This window comes from Camelus ferus, chromosome 9 (assembly GCF_009834535.1).
Source record: "Camelus ferus isolate YT-003-E chromosome 9, BCGSAC_Cfer_1.0, whole genome shotgun sequence".
Taxonomy (NCBI): domain Eukaryota; kingdom Metazoa; phylum Chordata; class Mammalia; order Artiodactyla; family Camelidae; genus Camelus; species Camelus ferus.
The window spans coordinates 45,004,413-45,026,068 of record NC_045704.1 but is presented as its reverse complement, the minus strand read 5'-3'; the positions used below and the strand labels follow the sequence as shown (position 1 = coordinate 45,026,068).

The window sequence follows — 21,656 nt, the reverse complement described above, 5'->3', positions numbered from 1 at the left end:
TTTTCAAACAAAAAAAAGCTAAGGGAATTCACTATCAGCAGATCTGCACTAAAAGAAAGGTTAAAGTTCTTTAGGCAGAAGGAAATTTGAATAAAATTTGTATCTACACAAAGAAATGAAAAACATCAGAGATGGCTAATATGTGAGTAAATATAAACTGCCTCAAATCATTTTTGAGAATAAATAAGATTTGAATAGACAACAAATATAAAAATACATACATAATTTTTGAATAAGTAGCAAAAATAGGGTTCTAAGTTTCTTATAGCAGCTCTCCAATTTGCATGCCCTTGGGTGGAGTCTAAATCTTCTCTGGAAAAAGAAGATGCAAGGACCTATCTGCATATGACAACTTCCCACAGGTAACTGATAATCTTTCATTTCATTGGCCCTAGAAGGCACTGCAGGCAGAACTGGGGAGGCAACATTATAGCCACTGTAGACCAAATCTACCAATGTCTGCCACTCACACTGACCTCACTTTTGTCTGATAGGACCAAGGTATATTTACCACCTGAGAAATGGAAAGTCAAGATCGATTCTCTCTCTCCTCTTCCCTCCATGCATATCCAGCCCTTCATTAAGTTCTGGCAACTCTACCCCTTAAATACCTCTTATATTCATTCACTTCTCTCCATCTCCAAGGCTACCAGAATCGATGCAAGCCACTGTGATCGCTCAGATGACTGCTTCTTACTGACCTCTCTGCTTCTGCTCTTACTCAACCCATTCTTCACAATACATTCAGATAGATATTTCTAAAATGTAGATTTGATCATTTCTCTCTTCTTCTTAAAGCCCTTCAGTGGTGTTTCATTGCCCTCAGAATAAAGTTCAAAATCCTGAACTCGGGGGAAGGGGGTTGGAACAGTTCAAGTGGTAGAGGGCATGCTAAGCATGCACAGTCCCTCAATTAAAAAGAAGAAATCCTGAACTTGGCCTAAAGTCCTCCAGGATGTGGCCCCTCTCCGCCCTGCCAGCCTCATTCACACCACTCCCTCATCTCATACCACTCTCCCTCACTCACCACTCTCCCTGCTCCACTCATACTGAAACTTCCTCAAAAACACTATGTTCTTTCCTATGGCAGTTCCTTCGTACATCGATCCTCTCCACCTATAATATAGTCATCCCTCACTCTTCAACGTGCATACTTCTCAGCAGGCTTCAGGGCTCAGTTTAAATATTATTCCCATCAAAAAGCCACAAGTTTGTGATAATTTGTTACAGCAGCAACAGGAAACTAATGTGCATGGGATACAGGAGGTAAGGGACTGAACACAAAAGAAAGGCCAGGGGATCACCAGCAAAAAGATGAACGGAGATCCTAGGATGACAGCTCTGTAGAGGTAACGAGTCCAGATTAGAGAAGCCTCAGTGAGAAGAGTCTTCAAGAGGATAAAACAGATACAATAGTTGATGTATCTGAATGTATTAAAAGGAGATTTAAGCAACTGGGGGAGAGTTTGAGGATAGATTAGTGATAAGTACATAAAAAACTAAGCAGACACACAAAACAGCTATTAACGCCACGAAATACAAAAGTTGTGTAAAAAAAGGAAAAGTAGTCATAGTACGCCGCATAGCTCAGCTGTAAATAATAATCACATAGTTAGCAGAGTATAAACACTGAATATTGATCTATCCAAATTAAGATATGACTACACTAAGGGGATGGGAATTCACTCTGGTGAATGGTGGAAGGGTTGTTAAAGAGAACAGAATCCTTTTATACCCATGGTGAGAAGTTGATAGATGATGCCTAAAACTGAGAAACTAAGAAGGTGCTGTATTTGCATTATAGTTAGAAATACAGAGGTAAACATCAGAAGAAATCTGCTAAAAATATTCAAAGTGGTTGCTTCTGGGGATGGGAAATGGAGTGGACTGGTGCCAAGGACTGCAATTTTTCTTTAAAAGCCTGATAGACCTATTGACTCTTTTAAATTATGTGCATGTAATATTTTGTTTTAAAAATAAAAAAATATAAATTAAAAGCTACTACCATGCTTAGCATGATAATTAATTTTCTTCTATTAATGAGGACTAAGAGAATATAATTATGGAAATGAATCTAAAACTTCATCCCGAAGTTTGTATCTCTTGGTATCTACTCCAGCTTCAGGAGAACTACTTGTATTTTAAGTCCTGAGGTGAAGTACTCTTAGCACTCTGATCCTTTTCTATAAAGAATTTCACGTTTTCTTTAGAGTTTTACTTAAGCTTTCTGTGCGGTGTTTTCACCTGATACTACAAGTTATCTGAAACACTTGACAATATTATGTAACAACACGAGAGGTGTATCACAACTGCTTTTGGAAAAATGGCAAGAAAATGAGTTTCTGTGGAAAAGGAGTCATTACACTTTAACTTCCTCACTCTCCACAAAGGCACAAAGTCTAGTCTCCATCAGGTTTTACAGTCAAATGCTAAAGACCAGTAATTCACCATGACTCAGAGGAAAGTGGATATCAAAGTAACAAACATTTTATTTCTTACCACCTGCTCCTTCCAAAATGCCCCGGACTACTGCCTGAACACCACTTGGTCTCATCAGCCTTTCAGAGAGGAGCTCCCCACATAGGCGCCGGAGCCAAGCTGGGGCCCGACCCCTGACCTGGGTCTTCCCATCTGTGCAGGACTAAAAAAGGAAGAGAAAGGTATGAGTTGAATGTCAGTGTAAAAGACAGGATATGTAGAATTTTTAAAATATAAATATACTGAGTAATACTGCTGATTGACAGTATCTGTACAGACCACAAAGGAGAAAAACTTTTCCTTAAAAAAGAAAAAGACTCCTTTACAAAACCTTCTTCAGCATCATTTTTAAGAAGGTAAAAATACAATGAAACATCTTCAAGTGAAATATCAAGTTAAGTTTCAAACCCAGAAATAGACAAACATGTTAGCAAATAAAATAAAGATTTGAGGGACAGAGGGGTAATGTAACCAATCTGAATGCAGTCCTTCCAGTCAATTCTAGCTTCCAAAGAAGAGTCCTATGAGCATCACTCACACCGAGAGGACAGCTCACAACAGTGAGAGGGCACCCTAGGCCTCGCCTCCCCTAGCATAGCTACTCTGATTCCTTTTGACAGAGCAGTTTCAAGAAGAATTAGATTTCTTCAAGGATTCCTTTTTGAGAGCTCTGTGGAGCCACCGTGAACAAAACAAATTTGTTGTTCCTTTTCTGGAGCTAGAATGTGGACTATGTCGTGGTCAATCTTTGCATTTAACTATGTGAGTATAAAAAGTAGTGAAACAGTTAATCCTAACTGGCCTATCCTCTCTTTTTTTATTTAAGGAAGATTAATAATTCCCACGTATCGAGTGGGTTATGATGTGCGATGCACAGTGTTACACACCTCCCACATGATCTCAAGAGGTACTGACAAGGATAAGGAAACTGAGGGATGGAAAGGTTTACTAATTAATGCACACAACTGCACACTGGGGTCGAAACCCAGTGTGCCTAACTCCAGATCCTCTACTTTTCACCATGCTCTCATAATGCATTTGGTTTAATCTGGCAAACTGTGGACTCATTCAGAGAAGAAGAGCATGAGGCCAGAGGGGCCCAATCAGAGACTAGAGTAATATACTGGAGATGACATGAAAATGACTTCAACTAGAAGATATCTTTGTAGCCAGCTTCAGCTGGTCCTACAGTCACCTCCTTTGGCCTGTCATGCTTTACTCACCTAAATTCATAACGAAAATTTAGGTACTAAAAGCAAAATAGATCATTTCAGCTACATCATCAAATTAAATCATTTCAGATAAATAATTACTTTTAAGGAAAATAAGAAACCATGTTATACTTAGTAGCATACATACTATTAATGTTTTGCAAACAAAGGATCTAAGAATAGTCCCAATAACAGCTCTAACTTTAATTTCTTGACTTCGGATATTCCATTCAAAGAATAAGATGTTCAAATACTTCTGTCAGAAGAACATATTGTCAAATAGCCAAATTTTAGTTAAAGGGGAAAAAAAGGTCCAGTTTCAGAATGAATAAAAATATTTTTGTCATAAGCCTTAAAAAATTGATCACAATGTTCTTGGGAAACATGTCCATCATTCCACTAAAAGAAAAATCCTTTAAAATTATCCTAAGGGTTAACGTGCTTTAGTTTTACAAATACCATTTAACAATCTAAAAGATGAAATAAGACTCAACTAGATTATCCCACTTCCCAGGAGAAGACATACACCACACATTATCATTAAAGATTCACCCACAAGAGTCCCCAGGCCTGCATACCTGGGGTGGTCCTCCCTGGAGGATAAGTAATTCTCGGATTGCTAACGGTTGATACACTTGATCCAAGGTGTCTCTCAGGGCCTCCCTAGATAGGGCTCTTTCCTCTTCAGTTAACACCTAAAAGAAACACACACTTGGCTTTTTTGGAACACAAACCAGACAGGCCACAGAAAGTAACGTTCTGCAATACTGTACAAAGATGCTTGTGATGGCTGCTTTTGCCTCTTGATTTCCTTCCACCTGGAGGAAGCTGTAACATGAAGCATGCCTGGCCCTCTCTCCATCCCCTCACCCACTTCTGGGCAGGAGATGGTACTGATTTAGCTTACTGGTGAGTTCTGGCACGCACAGCTCAGCTCGCTTCTCTTCTGCATCTTGGGAGCGAATGCATTCTGTTCTGCTCTTCCTTGCATATCTCCTGTCACGGGGCAGAAGGCGCTGGAGTTTCCTAGCACTCCTTAAAGCTGGGTGAGTAGTAAGTGTGTCTAATTCTGGCAGGCACTGTCAGGAGGCCCATTTTTGTCTCCCTCTATATTCCTTCCAACTCTGTCTTTCTGAGTAAGAAAGGTGGCATTTGGACTTGTTGTCTCTCTTACTCTGTTAACTGTCTTTTAATTCATTCAGAACTTGGGCAGCAAAGATGGTGCTATGTAATTAGGCCCCCTTGAGCCTCAGCAGCACTGTCCCCCTTTAGTAACCTCACAGTCAAGCAGTCCCAGTCCCACCCATTACAGTTCAGCAAACTGCAGGATCGGGGCTGCTTAGAGCAGCAGCTGTTGCTGGGACTTGTCCGGCTTCACAGTGTACACCCGCCGCGTTCCCCCTTCTGTCAACGTCTTCTCCCACTTGGTCCTTTCTGTGTGCTTCCCTTTTCTTTGCTCTCTTCTACCCAAGCACCCCTGGGCACTGCTCAGCCCTGGCAAGAGTAATAAGACCAGTTCCAGACCCCCCTATCTCAGGGAAGCAGGCACTGACAAAACTGTCAAGACTCATATCCTGTCGTAAAGAGCACAGTGCTCTGCTCCACAAAACACAAGGGCACCGGGGGGCTCATAATTTCGTGTCACTACTCGAGTGATAGTGGCTTTTAAACGTGTTTTGTTTTGTGAGAACAGGCAGGAGAGAATAGAAAAGGAGAACAAACAGAAAAAGAACAAGTTGGAGGGTGACACAGGGGACAGAGAAATGAGGTGAGTGGGCATTATGAAATCTGGCTGCAGTGACAAAGAAATTACCCTGCATGTGACCCTTGATACGTCTATATTGTTAAGATATAAGCCAGCTGCTTCTGGCTGGGCTCTGATGCTGATGCTGGTGATCCTCTTGGAGGGGAGCAGTGGCCCCTGCTGTGTTATACTTGTGAGTCTTGTCTCCCCAGTTAACGTGTGAGCTTTTTGAGAAAGCCATGTCTCACGCTTCTGTAACCTCCACAGCCCCTTGGTAGTGCAGGCACTCAGATCCTTACTGACTATCAGCAAAACACAGGCACATACCCCTAATGCCAGTAACGACAAGGAGCGCTGACTGGATCATGCAGTGTACCTGGTGCTTTGCATGCTTTATCTCATCTAATCCTCCCAAGAACTTAATGAAGGAGGCGTGAATAGTTTAATATTAATATTAGTAGTAATAACTTTCTGATGAGCACTACTGAGGATTGGGCTAGGTACTTTATACACATTATCCTTAATCCTCACAACCACCTTCCCAGTCAGGTATTATTAAATACATTTTATAAAAGAGGAAACAGAGGCTCAAAGAAATAGCCTGCAACAGCTGTTCCACAAAATGACAAGAAGGGACAGGTAAAATGGACTCTCCAGGTGTGCAAAGGACTAGTATTTAATAAACGAGAGCTCCAACCTCCTAAAAAGATTCATTTATCCACCAGAGACGCTTTGGCATTCAATTGGAATTCCAGATCTTTACATCAGCACTTTTTCAAAGAAATAATACTGTCTTTTATAACAACCTCACACAAGTACATACACATATTCACACAAACTCTCCCACACTCTCTCTTTCAGTGTAAGTTTACCTCTTCCTCAGGATTTGGTGGTTTCCTCTTGGTTGGGCAGAATCCCAGCTGGCACAGACCTGCTGCAATATCCCCAAAATGGCGGCAGAAAATCAAGCTCCCCAGAGATGCGTGCTGAGCGACACTGAGGAGGACCCTGCAGCTGGTGTACAGTCTCCGGGTTGCACTGGGGGCAGCATCGAGACACACCACGTCCTGAACAACGGCACCAAACTCTGTCCTGTATCTCAAAGGGACTCCAACACCAGGCACAAGATAGGGGCAGACACCCAGGGTAACGACAAACTGCAAAACTGACTGCACAGTCTTCTGCTGGGAGATGCTAAGTGTATCCGGGCTCAGGGCAGGAGCAGCTTCTGGAGTCCTCAGGTTGGGTTTGCCTGGATTGAAATCAGCTGCAAGGTGGATCATGGATTCCTTCAAACACAACAGCAATAGTAAAGTTTGGGAGGTAAAACTCCAGGTGATATCCATAGAGTCTTGTGGCCAGTCTGCCTTATTAGCAATTTCATCCCTTAGGAGTTTCAATTTCTTCCAGTGGGGATCCTTCAGAAACTTGTCCTCCAAAGCCGACAGGTTAGATTTTAAAGTAGCCAACAGGACGTCATGTTTTGTAATCTGCAGCGAACTTGAGCCCGATCCTTTTGAAGGAAAATAAAGGAAATTACACACATGGAAAACAAATTGTACTTCCCTCCATGTGGAATGCTTTGCCCACTCCAGTTCATCCTCTGAGTCCTGGCTCAGATGTCACTGCTTCTAGAAAGCTTCCCCCAACTGTGCCTCCCCAGCCTAGGCAGAATTCAAGACCACATTTCCGGCTTTCCCATAGCACTTTGGATGTAGTTAGAATAGTACAACACATGATACCTCATCGAGTTTGTTTCTATTCCCCTGAGGGCTGAGGCCACTGTTCCGTAGACAGAACAGTCATCTAAAAAGCTAAACATTTACCACAGAAGGATCATTCAGTCAAACCATCCTAGATCCCAGAAATTAAGCATCAAACAAAACAAAGTCCTTTCCCTCATGGAACTTATATTCTATTGAGGCAAATCACAGAATACAGACATAGGGTTCAAAGAGATTAATTTAACCACGTTGCCCAAAATATCTATTCTCAGTTTACCCTGACCTTTCCTAAAATGGTCTTTACTGCCCTCTACTGGTGAAGGAGCTCATATACACGCCCGGCCGTTGACATCCTTGAAGACTCCCTCTGCTGCTGCTTTTCCTCTACCAGATATGTAAATGCACCAAGGCATTTGAACTCTGCATGCTCTTCCTTGATAATCTTATTCAGGCCCAGGTCTTTAAAAACGATCTACAAGCTAACAGCCCCCAAACTTTTATCTCCAGTCCATGCCTACCCTGTAAGTTCCAGAGACACATTTCCAACTGCTAAAAGAAATATCCACTTGGATGTTTCTTAGGCATCTGAAATTCAACAAATTCTTGATTCTTATGAGTACTTCCCACCCTCTACTACAATCCAACCTGGTTACTAACCGGTTACATCTCCATTCTTTTCCTTATCTCTCTTACCCAATCTATTACCAAGCCTTGCCTGTTCTGCTTACAAAATAGTTTTCAAATTCATTCATTTTTCTCCACCTCACAACTACAACCTTTGTCGAAACCATGAATATCTTTAAAGTGAACTAAGGCAATAATCTCTTAACTAGTTTCCCTGCTTTTATGTCTCCTCTCCCCCCAAATCCTCTTTTCACACATCAGAAAAAGGGATCTTCTTAATACTTAAAATAGATTTCTCTTGGTGGAAGTGTGCACACATATTCCTGATGTCTATACACCTAAGAGTGGAAATGTTGAGTCACAGGTATGTAGAAGTTTCACTTTAAGTATTATCTCCTCAGAGGTGGCCTTCCTTGACCAATCTAAAAGTCAACCCCCATATTATTAACTCTGTGATAGCATCCAATTTCCCTTCTCCACAGCACTTACCATAATTTGTAATTATTTTATTGGTATTTATTTTCTTTCTTTTCTACTAGAGCTTAAACTTCATGAGGACAGGCACCATGTCTCTCTTGCTTGGTAAGTGCCTTCCATAGTACATAAAGTAAGCATCAAATGAGTATTTGTTAACTGACTGAGTAAAAGAATAAACGAAAAGAGTACCTAGTAAAGATCTCCTTAAAACTCCAATAAGACCAACCCTCCTACAGATAACAATTATCAACTTGGCAAAATGTAATAAAGCAACTCCCTGAAGATGTCTGAAGGTGACAAAAGTGAGCAAAAACTAGGGAAGGCACTCAGAAAGGAAAAACAACATTAAGTTTCCTGCTTTTTCTTGCCTTTTAGTCTGGGGTTAGGCCTTAGAGTAGCTAAAATTCTAAGAGCAACTCATTGTCTTACAGCTTGAGAACCAAAGCACAGAATTCAAGGCAACTACAGCAGGTGGAAAATAAGAAAAGAAATCTCAGAAAGAATAGAGCCAGAGAGGAGGAGTCCCCAGTTCTGTATATAAATTGTGCCCAAATCGCTAGCTAATCTTTGAACTAACCATGTATGGGAAGAACTTCAAATGGCTCAGCTAAGATTGTAAGAAATGAACTCCTTTGTTACTGCCCACCACAGGGGAGACAGAGCTTGGAATTTGAGTCAGTCAAGTTAATTACCAACTTTAAAACAAAAAACAGAATCAATACTCTCTGGAAGACTGTAACAGAATCCAGAGTTTCAACATATGTCCAGTGTACAATCAAAAAGTTCTAGACAGTTGAAGAAACATGAAAACATGTCACACCTCAAGAGAAAAGACGATCAGTTGAGACTGAGCCTAAATGACCAAAGCATCAGACTGAGCAAAGATTTTCAATCAGCTCTCATAACTATGTTCAAGAATGTGATGGAACGCTCATATGTAAAATCTAAAAAACAAAAACAAAAAATCAAAGCATAAATACAAAACAGAAATAGACTCATAAACACAGAATACAAACTTGTGGTTGTCAAGGGGGTGGAGGGTGGGAAGGGATAGACGGGATTTTAAAATTGTAGAATAGATAGACAAGATTATACTGTAAAGTACAGGCAAATATATTCAAGATCTTATGGTAGCTCACAGAGAAAAAAATGTGACAATGAATATATATATGTTCATGTATAACTGAAAAATTGTGCTCTACACTGGAATTTGACACAACAATGTAAAATGATTATAAATCAATAAAAAAAAAAGAATGTGATGGAAAGTATATTCATTATAAATGAATAAACAGGGACTCTCAGCAAAGAAATAGAAAGTATTTTAAAAAACCCATGGAAATACTAAAATTTAAAATAAATTATCTGAAAGATTTTTTAAAGTCACTAAATGGACTTAAAGCTCTGAGATAACAACAAAAAAAAAGAATTAGTGAACTTGAAGATATAGCCCTAGAAATTATCCAATCTCAACAACAAACAGAAAAAAGATTTTTACAGAAATAGAGCCTTAGCAGGATCTATGAACAATATCAAATAATTTATTTGGAATAAAATAGAGGATAACTGGAATAAAAGGAGAGGAGAAAGAAAATGGAGCACAAAAGGAACTGAAGAAATAATGATCAAAAATTTCCAAAATTTAGTGAAAAAACATAAATCTACTGATTCAGTAAGCTCAGTGATGCCCAATCAAGATAAGTAAAAAAGAAAAACACATCTAGGCATATTACAGCCAATTGTTAAAAAACCAGAGATAAATAGAAAATCTTGAAGCTAGCCAGAAAAATATGACACATACAGGGGACCAATGCTATGAATGACTGGGAACTTATCACAAGCAATGAATGGTAAAAGACAGTGGAAAACATCTTTAAAATGCTGACAGAGAAAAAATTTCACCTGTCAACTCAGAATATTACATCCAATAAAAATAACCTTCAAAAATGAAAGTAAAATGAAGACATTTTCAGATCAATGAAAACTAAGATAACTGTCTGCCAACAGATCTGGAATACAAAGAAATGTTAAAGGAAGTTCTTCAGGTTGAAGGAAAACAGTACCAGATGGAAACTTGGATCTTCAGGGAGGAACCAAGAGCATCAGAAATGGTAAATATGTGGATAAACATAAAAGACTAATTTTTTCCTCTTAATTTCTTTAAATATATATAACTGTCTAAATCAAAATTTATAAAATTGTATTATGGGATTTATAACTTATGTAGATATAGTGAATAAGAAAACTATAGCATAAAGCATAAGGAGGGTGGGGGGCTGTAAAAGGGCCCTTACAGTTGCAATGTTTTTATGTGTTCTGTGAAGTAGTACAATATTAATTCTAAGCAGATTGTGAAAAATTAAGGATGTATATTCTAATTGCAGGATGACTACTAAAAACATAATGCAAAGAGGTGGGTTATGGTTATAAAACCATAATCAAATGTTGAAAATACAAATGAATTCAAGCAGCAATAGACTTCAAAACAAAAGCTAATAAATAACAACAAAAAATCCCTAAAATTGTGTTGTACGTGCCTTATTTATAAAAGTGTAAAATTAGAAATATATGTCAAAAAACGGGATAGGCTGAGTAAATTATGTTCTACCTGTATCTAACATACTATTTGGGTATGTAATATTTATTTTGTTTATTATTATCTCTCCATCAACTAGTATAAAAGCTCCTTGAAGACAGGGATGTTGCTCTGTTGTGTTCACTGCTGTGTTCTCCTTCCCTGCAACAACGCATCTGACACATAGCAGCTGTTCCAAATAAGCAGTTGCTGAATGAATGAATAATGGATTATTTGCAGCCGTTAAACTATGTTGAACAGTATTTAATGACATGTTCACTAAATATATTCTAAAGTGAACAGAGTATGAAGCACTACATGGGCAAAGATAACAACAGTTTACAAAAAAAGAAATGCAAATTGCTCTTAAACATGAGCATATGATCAACCTTGCTCATAAGAGAAAAGTAAATTAAAACTATACTGAAATATCACTTCCCATCTATCAAGTGGCTAAAATCCAAAAGTTTTTATAACACATTATGTGTTTGGGGGAAACACACACTCTTATACATAGCTGGTAAGGAACTAAAATGGTACATCCCTAAGAAGAGAAATTTGGCAATATCTAGCAAAATTACATAGGCATTTAACCGTTGGCCCAGCAATCTGTCCTATAGATAGATACACAGGCAAAAATGCAAAATGACATATACACAAGGCTATTCACTGTAGTATTGTTAGCTAGGCAGCAGTAGGGAAGGGACGGGGTTAAACCAGTGGGCTTTGTTTTGCAGAAACCAACCATTAAATTGCACAAAGTTTTAAACACCAGATGTCTCAAAAAGGTTACAGTGCACCCCCAGTCAACAAGATACCACAATGCAAGCAAACACCCAAGCACCTGCTTGCTTGCAGTTTTTGGGAAACTAGAGTAACCTTTGCCTGGGTATAATGCTTATAGATGATCATGCCTGCCCTTTCATGAATATGCATATGCCCCAGGCTTAAAACTTCCCTGCTCCAGTGGTTAGGGGAGACAATGCTTTGAGAGCTATTGTAACATAGAGCAAATCTGACTCTCTATTGAATCTATTCCTTTATCTCTAACCTTTGTGCTCTGTTGCCTGAGCTTAGTCATGCTAGCTAGCTCTGTACCTTTGTAAAACAATGTTGCCTGTGACAGCCCTTTCTCAATGCTCTACTTCCCAGGCTTGACCTTTAAAGGTATAATACTTTTCCATTTATATAGAGATAAAAAATTGCAAAACAGAAAATATCATTTGTCCCCTCGGAGGTTTACAGGAACATCATGACTAGACTTACGTGGACAGCTGCAATAGCCCGGGTCTGCCCAGCATCAAGAAGTTTGTAACAAGTTACACTTCCTTCCCTTTTAGTATAAAAGAAGCCTGAATTCTAACGCCAGTAAAACAGTCCTTTGGGACACTAGTCCACCATCCTCTCAGTCTGCTGGCTTTCTGAATAAAGTCGTTATTTCTTGCCCCAGCACCTGTCTCTCCATTTATTGGCATGTCTGCCCTTCCGTACAAGCTTGGACTCAGTAACACTATCTCCCTGACTCCTTACTTGTCACAAGCGGTAAATACTTCTGCTTTAAACGAAACTACTTGGTGTGTTCATTGGCTAAGCACCCCAAGTGATGGGCCCATTGAGTCTGGTAAAAGTATTTCTTACATTAATAAAAGGCTTGAAACAACCAAAATGTCTGTTAATAGAGAAGTGATAAATTAACAGTGGCATATCCACTATGCAGCTAGAAAAGGGAAAGAGGAAGATTTCCATGCACCACTATGCAGTGATCACCAAGACATACTGAATTTTAAAAGTAAGGTGTAAAAGAATGTACATAGTGTGCTAACTTTTGTGTAAGAATGGGAAGGAATATGAAATATATTATTTGCTTTTATTTTTTAAAAAGTAACTGAAATGAGTTATCTACATAGAGAGGGAGAGATTAGTGGGGAAGAGACACAGATGATTGTATTCAGTTTTAGAGTTTTTGTTTTGGAGCCCTGTATGTTTTTTATAGTTTAAAAAAAAAACACTTGGGGCGGAGGGTGGGAAGGGATAGATGGGATTTCAAAAGTGTAGAACAGATAAACAAGATTATACTGTATAGCACAGGGAAATATACACAAGATCTTATGGTAACTCAGAAAAAAATGTGACAATGAATATATATATGTTCATGTATACCTGAAAAATTGTGCTCTACACTGGAATTTGACACAACATTGTAAAATGATTATAAATCAATAAAAAATGTTAAAAAAAAACCACTTAAATAAAAAAGAAAATTCAAAATATTCCTAAAGTAAAAAACAATGAACCTAATAATTCTATACTTTATATCCAAGGTTGCCAAATGACAACCTGCATGTCAAATCTGGCCCACCACCTATTTCTATAAATAAAGTTCTATTGGAACACAGTCACGCTCATTTATTTACATATTATCTATGGCTGCTTTCAAGCTACAATGGCAGAACTGAATAGCTGTAACAGAGTGGGTATTAGTCACAAAGCCCAAAATATTCACTGCTTGTTCCTTTACAGAAAAAGTGTGCAGGCTCCTACTCTAAACCAAATTAGCAGCATTACCACACAAACAATTACTTCAAGTGACTTGAAATTGAGAACTTTGTACATCCTGAGGAAAATAAACAAAAGTCCCCTAGAAAAAGTAGGTTTGTTGATGGTGCTAATGTAGGATTTCTTATTTTAAAATATTATAGGAATGTGTATGCATGAATATGTGACTATGTGCTATTTAGCCTCAATATTTATTGTGTGTATATATACATATATATAATAATTACATTAATTTCATTAATCTTCCGATTAATCTATTGAAGATTTCAATATCTTTAGATAAGAGGAAAGAAGTACAAATACAAAAATATAAAATACAGTAAAGAAGAATGGCTAGGTGGACAAATATATGAGAAAGAATCTGGTACATGAGTTTTCCAGGTAAAATCCCTTTAATTTTTCTATAAGCTTCAAAATTTTCAAAATAAAATGTTAGGAAAAGTTTAAACTCTATATTTCATTTTAATTGGAAATACCAGTAAGAACTCTTGGCTTATTTTTGGTTTCCTGAAAATCCACATATTTACTAGCTCTAATCATTGAACAAGTCTGGAAGCAATGACATTCAGTGGCAATAAACATTGCTAGTGTCTATCTTGTGGTTTCTACCACTTATTCTTAAAGAGAGTTGTTTTCAAGACTAGGGCAAGAAATGTATACGATGATGAGTCTGGGATATCTTGTCATGTCTGAAAGCAAAGAAGCAATCAAAGACTACTTGAGGCACAGGAAAGAGTCCAACAGCCAACTTGAAGTGGCTCCCACAGGCCAAAAGTGGGACTATTTAGCAAGAATAATGAGTACAGTAATTAAAACATATCATATACACAAAAAAACTATTAGTCCATGATAAAACAAAAAAATCACTCCATTGGCTACCTTTGGAGACTGCTAAGACAATAATGTATCATTCTGAAAATTCATCAATAAAAGAACAGAATGAACCTAACTGTATTAAAATGCATACGCATATAACTGCACACAGAAAAAGATCTCAAAAGCTATACTTCAAAGTATTAACAGTGATGACCTCTGGAAGGCAGGACTTTGGGTAGTTTTTCTTTTTTGCTCCACTGTATTTAAAATTTTTATCTACAGTAAGTATGTATTGTTTCTGTACTAAAAACACATTTTAAGGTTACAAAACAGTATGTAGTATATGAGACCACTATTGTAAACAAAAAATACATATGTGTCCCAAATGTTATCTCTGGGTAGTAGGATTAAGGTCATTTTAATTTTCTTCTTTTAGTTTCTCTATATTTCTTAAAGCTTTACTATAAAAAAAAATTAACTACTTCTATAAAGAAAAAGGAACAGTAACATTTTTCTTTCAAAATAGTGAGAATCAGAAGAGGAAGATTTTCCAGTTCTGCTCTAAGACTGTTCACGCCAAGTGTTCTCACCGACCGGCATGAATGTCTGGTTCCTTTGGCTAATATATACCTAAAAAAGGAAATCAGTGCTCTCATAGCTTGTTGCCACTAACCATTAAGATCACTAAACAACCTCTAAGTGACTTCCTGTGACTGTATAAGATCTTGAAATTCAAACATGGGACACAAAGAAAGCGATTTAAAACAAAAGCCAACTGCCTTTTTTTCAAGAGCCCCATAATAAAGTAGTCTTCTCTGCCCTCTACTGGTGACAAAAATAAACTCGACTCGAAAATAAGGCATTTTCCTAAAGCAGCAGTTCCCAAAGTGTGGTATAGCGACTCATGTTTTGCGGCCCTTCCCAAGATTCTCTGAGAGTCTGCAAGGTCAAAACTATTTTCATATTAATACTAAGACATTATCTGTCTTTTACGCTCTCATTCTTTCTTGAGTGTACCAACTGCGGAAAGTTCATTGATACAAACTTACTAAGTTATCTCTTGTTGAGCTTTAATATAAAAAGGAATATACACAATTATCTGAAAAGATGATTGAAATCTCCTTCCTTTCAAACTACATATCTATGTGCATCTAGATTATCTTCAGTTATTTCAATCAAAACAACCTGTCACGACAGGCTGAACAGAGAAGCAAATATGAAAATCCAGCTGTCTTCCAACAAGCCAAACATTAAGGAGATTTGCAAAAATGTAAAACAATGCCCCTCAAGTGTAAAACAATGCCTCTCTTCCTGCTAAATTATTTTATTTTGCTAAATATATTTTTCATTAAAAATGTCATTATGTTAACATGTAACAGACTTGTTATTGTTATATTTAAATTTAAACGGTTTCTTTTTAAGTCTTAATTTCTAGATCGGTAAATACTGATACACATAACTCACATAAAAACTTTTCGAATTCCTCAGCACTTTTATTTTTTAAATTTTTAAAAGTTTTTTTCTTATCCTTATCTTTAAAAAATTTTTTTTCTTACTCTTTTTTTGGGAGGGGATAATTAGGTTTATTTACTTTTTTTTTTTTAATGGAGGTACTGGGGATTGAACCCAGGACCTAAGTATGCTAAGCCCACACTCTACCACTGAGCTATACCCTCCCCTCCTCAGCACTTTTTAAGACTGCAAGAGTGCTGAAGCCAAAAAGTTTCAGATCTGCTGCCTTAAAACAGTTTTCCAAATTACAGCCATATAGCGCTTCCACAATTTTTGCCATTTATCTGAGTACCAGCTGTATTGTTCTTTGCTTATTTCTTCAAATAAAATCATTTTTAAAATCTTAAATTAGTAACAGTTAACACACTGTCCTAAGGGCTTTCTGCATTTAATTCAATTGTCACACCAACTCTGTAAGGTATGGAGTATTATATTATTATTCTTTATTTACAGATGAGGCTAAGCTCGCTGCCCCAGGGCATATTCAGCTCTGGCAATCTGGCTCCAGAACCCAAGCCCTTGATCACTACTATGTGCTATTTAGCCTCAAAATGTTTCCCTACAGACTGCCTAAAACCACACCTACCAAACTTTGGGAAATGCTGCCCTCATGAACAGCATTGTTTATTCTTCCCAATCACCAATTTAAATGCCTACGCTTTGTGACATTTAAAAGCAGACTTCATGATTGTGTGGTACTTTTTGTTAAGTTCAAAGTGCAAAGCAATATGGCATGCAAGAATAAAGGTGATACAGCTTCATTATTTACAAATTAACATTTCCAGCCCTCCCTCGCACTGTATAACTCAAATTTAATGACAGAGTTCAATGAATATATATTTAATATGGAACTTATTTTGTAGGAAAACTATTGCTGAGGTGACTTCGAGCAAAACTTCACTAAAACTGACAAACCCCTTTCAAATTCTGCTTAACACACTTGTTAATAATGGAGGTGGAGATATTCTTATTTGCCCCATAATCGAGAGTAGAAATGGAAGGCAGAGGTAAAGAAAATGCTTAATGCAGCAGAACTTTTGATGGCTCAAAACGGAAAGAGTTGGTATCCTCCTTCCGGCCTGTCTATTCAATTCCCACCTAGACTGAATTCTTCTTGCAGGCTCTATAGCCCCATCCCTAGACAACTCCTTTTCTATCCAACTGCTATCTGTACCATCCATTCACCACCAATATTATCCTGCCATGTTTAATATCTTTGGTCTATATATGTGGTACCATCTCTCCAAACAAACAAGATGCTTGAGAGCACAAGTTGTCATATATATCTATATATATATATATAGATTTTTTTTTCCTATCTCCAAAGGCACTGAGGAAAGAATACTATATACACTTGACTCTCAGTAAATATTACCCCAAAGGTAGTCAATTTAAAAACAGATCAAGGGGACAGGGTACAGTTCAGTGGTAGAGAGCATACTTAGCATGCACGAAGTCCTAGGTTCAATCCCCAGAACCTCCATTAAAATTAATAATAAGCCTAATTACCTCCCCCTGCCCCCCCAAAAAAAATCAACTTAAAAAAAAAAAGACAGATCAAAATAAGTTTAATCTAGCAGGATGTAATTTTAACAAATACTTTCATCCTGTTTCAAAACCCTCTGTCCATCAAGAACATCTGAAAACTTATTATGTACAGGTAATTTTTTAATTCCCTCAGCAGCTGATATAAAAGAAAACAGCAGAAAGATTCACACAATATATAATAGTCTATCTGCATAAAATACTATCATTTTACCACACTGTTTATTCTTTTTCAAATAGGCATGCTTGAATTTTTCCAAGATACATGAGTACATGTATGTAACTCCACCACATATCTGAGTTAGAGAGGCTCTTCTATAAATGAATCTATGTGCTTTGTGACAATGATTATATCCAGATTATTTTTACTTATTTGTCTCTGTTCTCAGTCATGTTCTAGATAGTTGCAGTTGCTGCACAAGTGACCTCTCAATTAGCAAGTTAAAACTGTACTTTCCAATTCAATTTTTCATTGGGGCAAAGCAGTACAGTTATCATACTATAGTGGAGAGGATCTGAGTTCACATCTTAACTCTACCACTTAGACTGGCATTAGGCAATGTCCAATGTACCTGAGCCTTGGTTCCTTTATCTGTAAAACAGATTACAAGTAACACCTATCTCATGGGATTGTTGTGAGGATAAAATGATACATATGTTAACAGCAGGCTATAGAGACTGATACTTAGTAGGCACTCAATTACTGCAACTAATAACTTTTCACTTGTCCCAAGTATGGTATTACGTTTTGTTTGCAGTTTTGGAGAGGGTAGGTAATCTCAGAATTGGAGACTGGAACCACCACTTCCATGTCCCTTACCTCGCCCACTCTACAAACCTCTTCCTCCAAAATATACACGGTAATTACAAGTAGGGCCATGTTTCTTGTACATCTTTCTCAAAGCTCCAGAAAATATCAGAGGCTCTATGCTGAATAACGTGCCTTACTTTGAGAAGGGGGTTCCACAGACCTTTGTTCTAGATCCATGTTCTGTCCCTCATTTGATTATGTGATCTTGGTCAGGTTACTTAATCTCTTTAGTGAGTCGTAGGTGTCCTCCACTGTAAAAACTGTAAAAAGAGAGTGACAGGCTACATCACTCCCAAGGTCCCTTCTGATTCTAAATTGAGATCTTATCAACTCACCAAGATTAAAAGTGACCGTAAATCTCTCCCATAGACTGTAAATCCCTAAATCCTCTCCCAAACCCAGCTCAAATGTCACTGCTTCCTTTTTCTGGACTCTTTGGCATTTTGTACAAATCTCCAGTGTCCACATCAGACCCTGAGCCCTCAGGAGGTCGGGACCTCTCTGAAGCTGTTTTTCAGCAGTAGCTGCCTCAGAGGGCTGCAGTAAGGACTGATGAGATCACGCACCCGAGGCGCTGAACACAGTAAGCACTCGAGAGACGTTGTTTAGTATCAGTATTCGAGAATCTCATCCTCCTTGGGCCTCGGGTTCCTCAAGGGTAAAATAAGGCTGGACAGACCATGCCCAAAGCCCCAGGCGCGGGGAGGGTCGACCTGAGAGCCGGGGGTCCCGGGGAGGGCCTGAGGGACACACGCCGCGGGTGGCAAGGCAGACATGGAAGACCGGCGGCCCTGAGGGTCCCGGGTGCAGCGACGCCGAGATCCGTCCTCTCACCTCCCGGGCTCAGCAGCAGCTTCAGCGCCTCCAAAATCCGCTCCAGACCACACGTTTCCAGTGCCCCGCTGCCCGCAGCCTCTTGGGGTGCCGCCATGACTAGAGTGGCACGCGCCACTTGGCGATATGCGCAGGCGCCTCGGCGGATCCGCGCCGCCGCCTGGTTGAGTGTGGCCGAGGCGCTCGGGGCGGGGCCTGAGGCGTGGGGCGGGGCAGACTTGGTCGGGAACGCCCCCTTTACAAAGAAAGCTTTTCTCAGGCCCCCTTGCACTCCCGAGAGGAGGCATAAACATAGGTAACACGAACTGACTGCATGCACAATTTCAGAAACTCAATAGATTAACGTCTATATAAAGGAAAAGGGTGAGAAAAGTAGTTTAATCATATAATAATATGCAGTTCTGTATGAAAAGCTTCGGGTATCAAAACGCTAAAAGATTCATAGTGAAGTAAAACAGATGCTGCACCTTCTTATAATAAAGTTTGGGAAAGCAACTGCATATTGTTGAATTTCTTCATTATTGAGATTTAAAAATAAGTACTAAACACACATCCATTATGAGTAGCTACAAATATTGGATAGGATTTTTTTTAATTGAAGTACAGTCAGTTACAATGTGCCAATTTCTGGTGTACAGCACAATGTCCCAGTCATACATATACATACATATATTCGTTTTCATACTCTTTTTCGTTAAAGGTTATTACATGATATTGAACATAGTTCCTTGTGCTATACAGAGCTTTTTAAAAATCTATTTTTATATATAGTGGCTAACATTTGTAAATCTCAAACTCCCCAAATTATCCCTTCCCACCCCCTTTTCCTGGTAACCGTAAGATTGTTTACTATGTCTGCGAGTCTGTTTCTGTTTTGTAGATGAGCTCATTAGTGTCTTCTTTTTTCTTCTTTTTTTTTTAAGATTCCACATATGAGTGCTATCATATGGTATTTTTCTTTCTTTCTGGTTTACTTCACTTAGAATGACGATCTCTAGGTCCATCCATGTTGCTGCAAATGGCATTATTTTATTCTTTTTTATGGCTGAATATCCATTGTGGATATGATTTCTTAAATTTTTTTAAAATTGAGGTATAGTCAGTTTACAATGTTGTGTCAATTTCTGGTGTACAGCACAATTCTTCAGTCATACATGAATATATATATATATTCATTTTCATATTCTCCCCCACTGTAAGCTACCACAAGACACTGAATGTTTTTTTCCTGTGCTATATAGTATAAACTTGTTTATCTATTTTATATATACCAGTAAGTATCTGCAAATCTCAGACTCCCAGTTTATCCCTTCCCACCCCCCTCCCCACTGGCGACCACAAGTCTGTATTCTATGTCTGTGAGTCTGTTCTGTTGGATATTTCTTAAATGGACTAAGTAAAATTCCCAATAAAAGTTGGATCTTTACTCCATTTACATGCATTCCCAGAAAAATCAGTGTCTATTAAAATCATGCCTCATCAAAATTGAATCAATATGTAAAACAGAATGGGTTGGAGATTCATATCATTAGAAACAGGTTTTCACCTACATGAGTCCTAATGGGACATTCAAAAGTCATGTTGACTGAAAGGCTTGCTGCAAATCCAGAACAGTGCTTCTGAGGGCAAGACCTTTAGCATGCCAGCCACTCCTTTCACTAAAAGTCAATAACCTCTCATATCATTGTCACAAGCTCTACAATCTACTTTATAAAACTGCTCCCAAGAGGATGTCCTGCTTCTCCTTGAGATACCCTGAGCTAGCCTGTGTTCATGACTGATGACTTCTCTGTAGCATTTAGCTGCTGGAAATCTTGGGAAGTGAGATGTTCTTCAAATGCAAGTCCACATCACTAGGGGAAGAAATTGTTCATTTAACTCCCTTCTCAGTGAGTCAGGCCCCTTCCCTGGCACTCCCATTTCTCTGGGCTCCAGCCCAAATCCATTTTCTACTCCCTAAAATAAGAAGTTAACAGAACCATTTTCACAAGGCTATCCTGGGGAGTTAGAGTGACACTGCTCTCAAGTATTTAGCAATGCCTACCACAGAGGGGATGCACATGCAAGGAGCAAGGTGTACCTTCCAGAGGGTAGATCGAGTGAAGAGGTCCACAAAGCCCTGGAAGCAGGCTCAGGGATGGCTGGGCAGGGAATTCGAAGGTCCCAGAACCAGAGTGTGGTGTGAGTGAGGATTTGGGGTGTCCTTAGTCCAAGCCTAAGGACAGTACTGATGTGAGATTTACAAATAATCAGAGGGTTCCCAGAGCTGCGACTCCTTTATCCCAAAGCATCATGGCAACAGATTTTATCTTTCCGGTGCTGTAGAGTCAGATACCACAAGGTGATGTGCATAATCTTAAAAGCAATGTCTTAAAGATTCTATAAAAATTTTTACAGCAAGAAAATACATCCCCCATGGAACACTGGGTTATTTTAATACATGTAATAGGATATTGGAGGCGTGCCTAGGGCTTGTTAAGTCTATAACAAGGCCCTGTATCTAAAAAAAGGGAAGCATTCTCAGACCTCTCCTGGCCTAAAAAATTATTCAAAGGGGCTTTAAATTACCCTATTTTCTAAGAATTCAGTATTTACACTCATGGAATTTAAGTTTATAGGAATTGAATTTGGGTAGCCCCTTCCTCAGTTTGTTCTGGGCAGCTCTGTTAAAATGCAGAAGTACAGCTGGGAGACCCCTGCTAATAGGCTATTAAACATCCATCACAACCGATACCCACCGGAGCTACAT

At 38.6% G+C, this 21,656-nt stretch overlaps 1 protein-coding gene across 2 annotated transcripts in view; it reads right to left on the bottom strand.

Moving 5' to 3' along the window:
• The window catches only part of TANGO6 (transport and golgi organization 6 homolog), a 152,489-nt gene extending 133,435 nt beyond the window's left edge, over positions 1 to 19,054 (bottom strand). Inside the window, exons 1-5 of one of the 2 annotated variants that reach the window (XM_032486612.1) lie at positions 18,908 to 19,017; positions 18,234 to 18,333; positions 6,306 to 6,946; positions 4,268 to 4,384; positions 2,500 to 2,641 (exon numbers count right to left, since the gene is read on the bottom strand). In XM_032486612.1, coding sequence (XP_032342503.1) covers positions 2,500 to 2,641; positions 4,268 to 4,384; positions 6,306 to 6,779 — 733 coding nt within the window. In that variant the 5' untranslated portion in view covers positions 6,780 to 6,946; positions 18,234 to 18,333; positions 18,908 to 19,017. Of the gene's footprint in view, positions 1 to 2,499; positions 2,642 to 4,267; positions 4,385 to 6,305; positions 6,947 to 18,233; positions 18,334 to 18,907 lie in introns of both variants that reach the window. The other variant, XM_014555757.2, reaches the window with a different exon arrangement.
• Between the last annotated feature and the right edge of the window lie 2,602 nt (positions 19,055 to 21,656).